This window comes from Mustela lutreola, chromosome 5, assembly GCF_030435805.1.
Source record: "Mustela lutreola isolate mMusLut2 chromosome 5, mMusLut2.pri, whole genome shotgun sequence".
Taxonomy (NCBI): domain Eukaryota; kingdom Metazoa; phylum Chordata; class Mammalia; order Carnivora; family Mustelidae; genus Mustela; species Mustela lutreola.
Window position 1 is genome coordinate 71,273,164 of NC_081294.1, and position 13,149 is coordinate 71,286,312.

General features: G+C 36.7%; 1 protein-coding gene and 1 non-coding gene across 7 annotated transcripts in view; one reads left to right on the plus strand and one right to left on the minus strand.

The window, feature by feature from the left end:
- KIF3A (kinesin family member 3A) overlaps positions 1-13,149 on the minus strand; it is a 59,481-nt gene that overhangs the window by 23,808 nt on the left and 22,524 nt on the right. For all 6 annotated transcript variants that reach the window (XM_059174547.1, XM_059174544.1, XM_059174541.1 and 3 more), the window contains one exon: positions 5,494-5,599. In XM_059174547.1, the coding sequence (XP_059030530.1) occupies positions 5,494-5,599 (106 nt within the window). The remainder of the gene's footprint in view (positions 1-5,493; positions 5,600-13,149) is intronic.
- Positions 4,831-4,937, plus strand: LOC131832801 (U6 spliceosomal RNA). The gene has a single exon (XR_009354165.1). It is a non-coding gene; the product is annotated as a U6 spliceosomal RNA (small nuclear RNA).

Here is a 13,149-nt window from a genome sequence, read left to right on the forward strand (position 1 = left end):
CATCGGGCTCCCTGCTCAGCAGGGAGCCTGCTTCTTCCACTCCCTATGCTTGTTGCTCTGCCTACGTGTGCTCTCTTTCTCTGTCAAGTAAGTAAATTTTTTAAAATCTTAAAAAAAAAAAAAAAAAAAAGGATGGCGCCTGGGTGGCTCAGTGGGTTAGGCCGCTGCCTTCCGCTCGGGTCATGATCTCGGGGTCCTGGGATCGAGTCCTGCATTGGTCTCTCTGCTTGGCAGGGAGCCTGCTTCCTCCTCTCTCTCTCTGCCTGCCTCTCTGACTACTTATGATCTCTCTCTGTCAAATAAATAAATAAAATCTTTAAAAAAAAAAAGGAATTTGTAATGTTTCTCATACTACAGAGGTAATTTTAGGACAAAATACTTCATTTCAATCCTGACTAAAAAAAATACAAACTTAGGTTAAAAAAAAAAGCCCACAAAGTTAAATAATTCAAAAAACTATTGCTGTTTAAGCTATCTCTAAAAAGCATTATGTTCCAAGCACCTAAGACACAGAAATACTTGCATATATGCATTAGATAGATACAGGATATTCAGTACAGCACTGTTTGCAATATCAAGAGCTCAGAAACAACCAAAAGGACAGTGTCAACCTATTATAGAACAGTCATGGGGAACCTGGGCGGCTTAGTCAGTTAAGCATCTGACTCTTGATTTTGGCTCAGGTAGTGAGATTGAACCTTCTCTCTCCCTCTCCCACCACTTACATACTCTCTCTAAACAAATAAATAAAATCTTAAGAAAAAGTGTCATACTAAGGACTATTAAACAGTCCTTTAAAAACACATATCTGTATGGATGACATGGAAAGATACCCACAACATATGAATTAAAAAAAAAAAAAAGAGAAGAGAGAAAGGAATATATAGTACAATCCTATTTCTGTTAAACAAAAGCATCCGTTCAAAATATACCAAGCATTTATGTAAGTATAAATATTTTACATAAATATATTATGTAAAGAAAAAGGTCTGTTTTTTTATAATAGGCATGTATTAGTTTTTTTAATTGCCAAGTATTTGAAAAGCATTCTGTAAATTTTAGCCAATGTCAAAATTAACTTCCTATTACATATTCATGCAGAACTTTCAAGGCAAGCTGACTGTATAATTTGAAGATTGAGTATTCTTTTAATAAGCATATGGTTACATTAGAAGTCAGATAATTAGAATGTAAACTGCAGTTATAAAGGAAAGCAAAGCTCAATGGAAGAAGATATAAGAAAAATTAGTGAAAGAAAATACAAGGATTTGTGACTCCACACAAATTTTCTTTTAAATCATATTATAAACTTGGGTATTTTTTCCAAATATACTTAAAAAAAATAAATCCATGGGCAGCTGCCTTGCTCAACTGGTAGATCTCAGGTTTTAAGTTTGAGCCCCAAGTTGGGTGCAGAGATTACTTAAAAAAAAAAAATCTTTAAAAAAAAAAATAAAATCTAACGCCACTTTATAACTTCTGATCGGCAGTGATAAACATACTGAGTATTATTTTATCCTCTGGCTTTTCCATTTAACATTATATCCTATATTTTCATGTAAAAACAATTTGTAAATTTTACTAAAATTGATTTTGCTGCTCCCTGAGAGATATTTGGGATTGTTTCCCAATTTTAGGTCCTCATATTAAACACTAATATGAACATCTTTGAACATCATTCTTTCTCTTTAGGATTATGCCCATGGGATGTATTTTCTAAGCCGGAATTACCAGATCAAAGGGCAGGAATAGTTTATAGCTATGTGATTATCAAAGCATGATGCACCAGTGTTTTTCAATTTGGAGGATAGAACATGTAATTTTTAAAAATCCTATTAACTATTTTCATACCTACTATTTTTGCAATGTAAGTACAGCATGTTATTTATGACTGATTTTTCTTTATTTCCGGTTATGAAATCAAAGCAACAGACATAGTACACTGAACATTACAGTCCTTAAGGAGAGAACCGCTTGCAGCAGTCAAGCTTATTCAATGCTCCAACTTACTGATACATCACAAAATGGAAATTGGAAAAAAAAAAAAAAACTTCCATAGCTTTTTGTCAAAATATTTATTTTGGGGGCACCTGGGTGGCTCTATTGGTTAAGCATCTGTCTTCAGCTCAAGTTGTGATCCCAGGACCCTGTGATCTTTTCTCCCTCTCTCTGTGTGTCAAATAAATAAAATCTTTAAAAAGAAATATTTAGGGGCACCTGGGTGGCTCAGTGGGATAAAGCCTCTGCCTTTGGCTCAGGTCATGATCCCAGGGTCCTGGGATCAAGCCCCAAATCAGGCTCTCTGCTCGGCGAGGAGCCTGCTTCCCTTCCTCTCTCTCTGCCTGCCTCTCTGCCTCCTTGTGATCTCTGTCAAATAAATAAATTTTTAAAAATATATATTTATTTTGGAGGAAGAAAAAAACCTAAATTTTTCATGTTTTTCAAGATGCTATGGAAAAACTTACCCTGTAAATATGACTGCATGCATATAAACTCATACATATAAGAATATTTACTACAGTACTGGTCAGTAACAGCATGAGTAAAAACACAAAAGCCTATGAAGAAAAGACTGCATGAATACATAGATCCATCCAGTGAAACACTATATAGTTACTTTAAAATGCCTACATGTGTTACTGTGAAATGATTTCCAAATATCATTAAGTGAATAAAGTATACTATTATCTGAGGAAAGGACAAGCACACTCTCTAAAAATACATGCTTGGGCACTCACAGACTGTATCAGGAAGAGAACATGACAAAATAATTATTGAGTTACCACCAGGTGTGGAAACTAGGTGACTGAGACCCAAGGGCAGGAGAAAGACTTTTGAATTGTACAACATGTGTATGGATTACCTATTCAGAAAGAAATTTTTTTAAAGAAAATGATTATGGTTTAATGGCTGAAAAACCTTGCTCTACAGAAATATTAGCCAATTTACAATGGTGCCTACAATGTGAATGGGACTATTTTAAACTTGCATTTTAATTGCTAAGCAGGTCATGTATTTGTTCATGGAATGAAGGGCCTAATTTCTTTTTTGTTTGTTTGTTTTTTAAGATTTCATTTATTTATTTGACAGATAGAGATCACAGGTAGGCAGAGAGGCAGGCAGAGACAGGTGCAGAGGCAGGCTCCCTGCTAAGCAGGGAACCCAATGCAGGGCTCGATCCCAGGACCCTGGGATCATGACCTGAGCCAAAGGCAGAGGCTTTAATCCACTGTGCCACCCAGGTGCCCCTGTTTTGCTTTGTTTTTAAGGGGTGGTTTTAATCACTACTATGAATGGAATCATAAGTCAAAAAAAATTTTTTTGAATAAGTGATACATGAACATACTCCTGGTATTAAAAAAAAAATCCAGAAATAGACATAAAAAAACATAAAGTAAAAGCTCCATATAACCCTGTTCTCCAATATTACTTCCCCTTACCTAAAGGTAACCAGTATTAAATGTTCTTTCATTAGTATTTAACAAACACACAAGTTGAATCACACACACACTTGCCCAAATACACAGCTGTTTAACAATTTGGCTTCTTTCTACATCTATAAATGGGATGATGCAGTACATACTATTCTGTAATTTGCTTTCTTTTCACTTAATGATATATCTTGAAAATCTTTCAAATCTCTACATGTAGATTTAACTCGTGTTTTTTTTTTTAATAGCTTCATATGTTCCATAGTATTTCTGTGCCATATTTATATAACCAATGTTTTACTGATAGTCTGCATCAAATTTTCTATTACAAATAATGTTGCAATAAGGCATTTTTTATGTCTAAAGATTTTGAGATATTTATCAATATAGATATATCAATATGTATCTGGATATATATTAAAATTAGAAACACTGAGTCAAGAGAAATGCATTTAAAAAATTTCAGCAGTTACTGTTACACTCCCTTTCAAAAAGGCTAGAGCACCTGCCATTCCCATCACCAGTGCCCATCTCTTCAGAGCTTCACAAACCTGGATATCCCTCCATCCAAAACGGGTAAAATAAGTCCCACTGTTGTTTTAGTACCCATTTTCCCAACTACCTGCCAAGCTGGACACTCTGTGGTATGCTTGTTGCTATGTATAGTTGTTCTGGGAAAAACATATTCATGTGTATCTTTTGCTCATTTTTCTGTTACAATTTGACCTTTCTCTGCTACTTGGCTTGTTAGAATGCAACTGATTTTTAATTTTTTTTAATATCATTGAGTTTGCTAGATTTACAGTCTAACCAAAAAACACTTTTAAAAAGATGTTCACTTGCTATGTTCTTGTTTTTTACTTCTGATCTCTAATTGCTGCTAGCAACATCACTAGTACTAGGCCTGGGGCGTCCTGTATATTAAACAGTGCTACAGTTTTTTAGTCTTTTGACAAAATTTAAAACTCTTATTAAAAAGAATGTCATTTAGGGGCACCTGGGTGGCTCAGTGGGTTAAAGCCTCTGCCTTCGGCTCAGGTCATGATCTCAGGGATGGAGCCCTGCATCAGGCTCTCTGCTCAGCAGGGAGCCTGCTTCCCCTTCTCTCTCTGCTTGCCTCTCTGCCTCCTTGTGAACTCTCTGTCAAATAAACAAATAAAATCTTAAAAAAAAAAAAAAGTCATTTAATTTTGGTTTGCTTTTCTTGTCAACAAAATAAAGGCAGTAAAATGTTTGGTTAATGATGATCAACGGCCTAGGTTCAGATATTCATTCTGCCACTAAGTAGTACATAACCTTGGACAAGTTACTTAGACTAAGTCTTGAGCAGGAATTTAGTATATTCATGGTACAGTTTGAGGATTTTAAAAAGACCCTTCTTATAAAGAAAGCACTTAGCGTGCTCGCTTCGGCAGCACATATACTAAAATTGGAACGATACAGAGAAGATTAGCATGGCCCCTGCGCAAGGATGACACGCAAATTCGTGAAGCGTTCCATATTTAAAAAAAAAAAAAAAAAAAAAAAAGAAAGCACTTAGCATAAGTCCTTACCACACAGTAAATGTTCAATAGATGTAACCAATATTATTATAGCTAAAAAGAGACAGCTAGCTATATGAGAGTTCCAAATATATAGCAGTAGTACCAAGACACAAAATTTTGGTTCGCAAACAAGGCAATGTGTGATCTCTTTCATTCATATACATTCTCTATACAGTAAATAATCAAGGAGAGAGGGCTGTCAAGAAACTTTAAAAAATCCAGGGCAAAGCGCCATACCAGTTTTGCTTTTTCTTTTTTTCCCCTAAAGATTTTATTTATTTATTTGATAGAGAGAGACAGCAAAAGAGGGAATACAAGCAGGGGGAGTGGGAGAGGGAGTAGCAGGCTTCCTGCACACCAGGGAACCCAAAGCAGGGCTGGATCTGAGGACTCTGGGGTCATGAACTGAGCCTAAGGCAGTCGTTTAATCAACTGATCCACCCAGAAGCCCACCAATTTGGTTTCTAAAAGCCTACTCAACACACAAATATTCAATCACAATAATGTACTACACTTACGATTTTTGTGGCCTAGTGTCATAATTCTATCCATATCATCAGCATTATTTACCACATAAGCTGATAAATCTTTGATATAAACTCCCACATCAGGTCTTTCTTTAACCTAAAAAAGAAAAAAATGGCCTTAAGATTTTATACACATACCATAACTTCACCATAGTTATTTATCAAACATCTACTATGTGTTGGACACTCAGCTAAAAAAGTGAAGATACAGTGACGGACAAAATAGACACAATTTCTACACTTGTGCAGGTAACAACCTATGGCAAGAATGTACAAATGAGTAACACCACCCACTAATTATTTCAATTGGGATAATGTCATGAAGAAAAAAAATACTTAACAGTAGGAGAATACAAAGAGACTAAGCTAGTAAAGCAGAGACATATAGCTTCCCCAAGATGATGTTTATTTAGTTTTTAAGATTCCATTCATTTATTTTTGAGAGAGAGAGAATGAGCACAAGCACAAGTAGGGGGAGAGGCAAAGGGAGGACGACATCCTCCAAGATGACATTTAAGCTAAGACTTGATGAAATACGAGGTTGCCAACCTGGATTCGGGTAGCAGGAACAGAGTATGTGCTAGGATCCTGAAATGGGCCAAAACTAGGCACTTAGAAAAAGGAAAAAACAAACAAAAAAGCCAGGTTGGCTGGAAAAAGTAGGAAGCACAGGTAAAATAGGTGGGATATCTGGCTACAGAAGTAGCCAAGAGATAAGACTAAGCATAGTCAGGGGCGCCTGGGTGGCTCAGTTGATTAAGCATCTGCCTTCGGCTTAGGTAATGAACCCAGGGTCCTGGGATCAAGTCCGGCATTGGGCTTCCTGCTTAGTGGAGAGCCTGCTTCTCCTCCTCCCATTACCTCTGCTTGTGATCTCTCTCAAATAAATAAATAAAATACTTTTAAAAAAATGACTAAGCATGGTTATTGGTCTTTATCTTAACAACTTGAAGACACTGGAGGATTTCAAACAGTGTGAAATAATCAGATCTATGATATCTGTATATAAAATGTTACCTTTCTGTGAGTAACCTTATTTACCAAGTATAAAGGATATATTTAGGAAGGATTTACTTAAAATACAGTGTTAGAAACTAAAATTCACTTTGGAAGGCCCTCGAAGTCACCACCACATGTCAACAAAATACAGGTATCCTGGGTGCTACTGTAGGTTGGGTTGCAGACCACCACAATCAAGTGAATACTCCAACCATGTCAAATGGGCTTCTTCCTTTCCCACTCCATATAAAATTATGTTTACATTACACTTTAATCTATTAAGTGTGTGATAGCACTATGTCTAAAAAACAGTAATATACACCTTAATTAAGAAACATTTTATTGCTAAAGACGCTAACTATCATCTGAGCTTTCAGCCAGTCAACATCTTTTTGCTGGTGGAGGATCCTGTCTCAATGCTGATGGCTGCTGATGGTCAGTCAGGGTGGGGGTTGCTGAAGCCTGGGGAGGCTGTGGCAGTTAGTTTCCTAAAATAAAACAAGGTTTGCTGCAGTGATTTGACTCTTCTTTTCAACAATGATTTCTCCATAGAACGTGATGTTGTTTGCTAACATTTTACCCACAGCAGAACTTCTTTCAAAATTGGAGTCAATCCTCTCAAACCCTGCCACTTGCTCTATCAACAAACTTTTCTGAAATACTCTAAATTCTTTGTTGCCATTTCAAGTCTTCACAGCATCTTCACCAGGAGTAGATGTCGTCTCAAAAAAACATTTTCTTTGTTCATCCATGAAAAGTAACTCCTCATCCATTAGGTTTTATCATGAGATTGGAGCAATTCAGGCTCTACTTCTAATCCTAGTTCTCTTACTGTTTCCATCACATCAAGTCTCAATCTCCTCAAAGTCATCCATGAAGGTTGGAATTAACTTTTTCCAAACTCTTGTTAATGCTGATACCATGATTTCTTCTCATGAATCACGAATGTTCTTAATGACATCTAGAAGTGTGAATTCTTTCCAGAAGATTTTCAATTTACTTTGCCCAGATCCTTTAGAGGAATAACTCTCTATGGCAGCTCTAGCCTTAGGAAATGTATTTCTTCAATAACAAGACTTGATCCACAGGCCCTTGACTGGATATTGTGTTAGCTGGCATAAAAACAAGATTCATCTCATTCATTCATTGTGCTCTTAGGTGACCAGGTGCACAGTGAATAAGCAGTAATATATTTTTTTAAAGCTTTTATTTATTTATTTGACAGAGATCACAAGTAGGCAGAGAAGCAGGCAGAAAGAGAGGAGGAAAAAGGCTCCCTGCTGAGCAGAAAGCCCAATGTGGGGCTCGATCCCAGGACCTTGGGATCCTGATCTGAGCTGAAGGCAGAGGCTTTAACCCACTGAGCCACCCAGGTGCCCCAATAAGCAGTAATATTTTGACAGAAATTTTTTTTTCCTGAGGTCTCAAGAGTAGACTTAAAAATATTCAACGAATCATGTTGTAGACAGATGTGCTGTCATCCAGGCCTTGTTGTGCCATTTATAGATGAAAGAAAGTATACTTAGCATCATTCTTAAGGGTGGTAGGAGTTTTCAGAATGTTAAAGAATGTTAAATGTTAATTTAACATTGTTAAATGAGCACTGGCCTCAACTTACAGTCACCAGTTGTTAAATGAGCAGAATGTTAAATGAGCACTGGCCTCAACTTATAGTCACCAGTTGCATTAGCCTGTAATAAGAGAGTCAGTTTGTCTTAAAATTGAAGCCAGGCACTGACTTCACTTCTCTAGTTACTGAAGTCCTAGACGGCATCTTCTTGCAATAGAAAGCTGTGTCATCTACATTGCAAATCTGCTGTTTAGTGTGGCCACCTTCATGAATTATCTTAGTTGGATCTCCTGGTTAACTTGTCCAGCTCTTACATCAGTACGTGCTACTTCATCATGCACTTTCATATTCTGGATATAGCTTCCTTAAACCTCATGAGCAAAACCTTGCCAGTTTCAAACTTTTCTTCTGCAGCCTCCTTACCTCTCTTAGCCTTCAAGAACTAAAGAGAGTTATGGCCTCACCCTGGATTAGGCTCTGGCTTAGGGGAATGTTGTGGCTAGTATGATTTTTTGTCTAAACCACTAAAACTTTCTCTACATCAGTAATAAGTCTGTTTGCTTCCTTATCACGTGTGTGTACACTAGAGTAGCACTTTTAATCTCCTTCAGCAACTTCTCCTTTACCATCAAAAGCTGCTGTTTGGTGGAGGAGGCCTTTCAGCTTATCCTGGCTTTCAACATGTCTTCCTCAATATGCTTAATCTTTTCTAGCTTTTGATTTAAAGAGATGTGTAACTCTACCTTTCACTTGAACACGTAAAGGCCATGGTACAGTTAATTGGCCTAATTTAGTATTGCTGTCTGTCAGGGAATAGAGCCTCCCAAGGAGAGAAAGAGAAATAGGAAATGCCAGTCCGTAGAGCAGTCAGAACACACACATTTATTAAGTTTGCTATTTTATTTGGGCATGGTTTGGGGCACACCAAAAACAATTACAATGGCAAACTAAGGCTCATAAAGATTAAGTAACTTGCTCAAGATATCAGAGCCAGAACTCAAGCTCTGATGAAAGGACTCCCAAAACCACCCCTATAATTCTAGATGATACCACCATTCACCTGCTACATGACTGTCAGGAAACCCCTCCAGGCTTTGGTTTTCATGTTAACAAAACTGAACTGCTAGAAAAGATTAAATGAAATAAACTAAGTACTACTACCACTACCACCACTAAGTGATAATACCTATTATCACATTATAAGAGCCTAATAATAGTAGCTGCTGTCATTCTATTATGTATTCTACACCATTCTACAAAGGTGGCTACTGTTATTCTACTGTTATTCTATATTCTCTTCAATTACCATATGCACATTATTCTTTAGTTATTTTACTGACAATGGAATTCTAAACAAAATTTCAGTATTAATATTTTAAAGGCTAATCTTTTCTGTCTCATATCCTAAAAAATTTGGTAATATTTACCAATTGCTTAACCTGCCCAGCAATCTAGCTTCAGGAATCTATCCTCAGATATGCCTGCACATGTATGAAATCATGTAGGTACAACACTGCTTACTACAGAATTGTTTGTCACAGCAAAAGATTAGAAACAACCCAGGTGTTCATCAAGAGAGGGCTGGCTAAATACATTTTAATTATGTCCATATAAAAGACATGATGCCAGCCTTTTAAAAGGACAATAGAAAAAACAAGAATGAGGAGGCTTTCTCTGTACTGATACGCAAAGAACGCCACAATCCATATTCAGTCAAAAAAGGAAAGTGCAATGGGGGATAAAAACAGTCTTTTCAAATGGTGCTATGACAACTGGATATCCACATGCACAATAATGAAGTTGGTCCTCTACGTCAACATATACAAAAATTAACTCAAAATGGATCAAAGATCTAAATGTAAAAGTGACAACTATAAAACGCTTAGAATAAAACAAAAGCATAAATCTTCATGACCTCGAATAAAACAATGGTTTCTTAGCTGTAACACCAAAAACACAAGCAACATAACTAAACATAAATAAATCAGACATGGTTAAAATTTAAAATTTTTGTGCTTCAAAGGAAACCATCATGAAAGTGAAAAAACCCATAAATGGGGAAATGTGTAAATCATATACCTGTTAAGGGATTTCTATCTAAAATATATAAATAAGTATTCAACTTAATAACAAAAAAACAAATTACCCAATTAAAAACAGGCAAAAGATTGAAACTAACATTTCTCTAAAGAAGGTATTCAAATGGCTAATAAGCATGGGAAAAGATGTTCAATATAACTGGCCATCAAAGATGGAAATCAAGCCCACAGAGATACCACTCGACACTGACTAAAATGGCTAATTAGTAGAGGTACACTAACAAGCACTGACGAGGATGTGGACAAATCAGAAACCTCATTCACTGTTGATGAGAACATAAAATGGTACAGCCGCTGCGTAAGAGTCTAGCAGTTCCTGAGATGCTGAAGTATACAGTTACCCCAGGATCCAGCAATTATACTCAAGTATACAACCAGGAGAACCAAAAACACATATTTACACAAAACTTGTACAACTTGTACAACTAAGTTCATAACAGCATTATTCATAATAGATGGAAAGCAGAAACAACCCCAATGTTCACTTGATGCAATCAATAAAATGTGGTGTATCCATACAATGGATTATTCTTCAACAGTAACAAAAAAATTAAATACTGACACATGCTATAGCATGGATGAGCCATGAAAAATTATTCTAAATCAAAGAAGCTAGTCATCAAACACCACATATTGCATTATTCCTTTACATTATGTTTCCAAAATAGGCAAACCTATAGAGACAAAAAGTAGATGAGTGATTGCCTAGGATTGGGTTGAGAGTGACATTTAAGAGGCATAGCGTTTCTTCTGGGGGTAAGGAAAATGTTCCAAAACTGATTGTGGCAACAGAGGTACAACTCTATGAACATAACAAAAACCACTGAGAAGCACACTTTAAAGGAATAAACTGTATGGTATATGACTTGTATCTCAATAAACCTATTTTTAAAAAAGGAAATGAAGTACATTGATGAACCTTAAAAACATTTATTAATGAAAGAAGCAAGAAACAGAAGACCACATTTGATATGATTCCATTTATATGATCTAGAATAGGCAAATTCATTGGCACAAAAAGTAAGTTATGATTACCAGAAGGTAAGGAGCAGGGGGAATGGAGAGTGACTCCTAATGGACATGGAATTTCTTTTGGGGGTAATGAAAATGTTCCAGAATATAGATAGTGATGGTTGTATAATTTTGTGAAGATAACTAAGAACTAAATTATACACTAAATTATACACTTTAAAAGGATAACTATTATCCTCTGTGAATTACACCTCTACTTAAAAAAACAATGAATGAAAATCAGCTAAGCTTTTAAGTTAAAAACATAATATACTTATTCACAAATTTTGTAATTCTCTAATATATACGCATATAATTTCACATTTCCCTTTTCTGAAATGCATATTAAAAACAGTCTTTCGTGCCCATCTGTTACTCAGTAGTGTACAAAAAATTTCTTCATTGAATTCCTATATTCATGATGGGTCTTAGTAGATTTTTGACACCTTAACACTTTTTTTTTAAGATTTTATTTATTTGTCATAGAGAGAGAAGCAAGAGCAAGCACAGGCAGACAGAGTGGCAGGCAGAGGCAGAGGGAGAAGCAGGCTCCCCGCCAAGCAAGGAGCCCGATGTGGGACTCGATCCCAGGACGCTGGGATCATGACCTGAGCCGAAGGTAGCCGCTTAACCAACTGAGCCACCCAGGCGTCCCAACACCTTAACAATTTCTGACTTAAAATCAATTCTGGGCTCACTGCTAGGAAAATGAGGCAGAAGAAAGAATTAGTGATATAGAAGACCAAATGACAGAGAATAAAGAAGCTGAGCAAAAGAAGGACAAACAGCTACTGGACCACGAGGGGAGAATTCGAGAGATAAATGACACCATAAGACGAAACAATTGGGATTCCAGAAGAAGAAGACAGAGAGAGGGGAGCAGAAGGTATACTAGAGAGAATTATTGGGGAGAATTTCCCCAATATGGCAAAGGGAACGAGCATCAAAATTCAGGAGGTTCAGAGAACGCCCCTCAAAATCAATAAGAATAGGCCCACACCCCGTCACCTAATAGTAAAATTTACAAGTCTCAGTGACAAAGAGAAAATCCTGAAAGCAGCCCGGGAAAAGAAGTCTGTAACATACAATGGTAAAAATATTAGATTGGCAGCTGACTTATCCACAGAGACCTGGCAGGCCAGAAAGAGCTGGCATGATATTTTCAGAGCTCTAAACGAGAAAAACATGCAGCCAAGAATACTATATCCAGCCAGCCTATCACTGAAAATAGAAGGAGAGATTAAAAGCTTCCAGGACAAACAAAAACTGAAAGAATTTGCAAACACCAAACCAGCTCTACAGGAAATATTGAAAGGGGTCCTCTAAGCAAAGAGAGAGCCTACAAGTGGTAGATCAGAAAGGAACAGAGACCATATACAGTAACAGTCACCTTACAGGCAATACAATGGCACTAAATTCATATCTCTCAATAGTTACCCTGAATGTTAATGGGCTAAATGCCCCTGTCAAAAGACACAGGGTATCAGAATGGATAAAAAACAAAACCCATCTATATGTTGCCTCCAAGAAACTCATTTTAAGCCCGAAGACACCTCCACATTTAAAGTGAGGGGGTGGAAAAGAATTTACCATGCTAATGGACATCAGAAGAAAGCAGGAGTGGCAATCCTTATATCAGATCAATTAGATTTTAAGCCAAAGACTATAATAAGAGATGAGGAAGGACACTATATCATACTCAAAGGGTCTGTCCAACAAGAAGATCTAACAATTTTAAATATCTATGCCCCCAACGTGGGAGCAGCCAACTATATAAACCAATTAATAACAAAATCAAAGAAACACATAAACAATAATACAATAATAGTAGGGGACTTTAACACTCCCCTCACTGAAATGGACAGGTCATCCAAGCAAAAGATCAGCAAGGAAATAAAGGCCTTAAACGACACCCTGGACCAGATGGACATCACAGATATATTGAGAACATTTCATCCCAAAGCAACA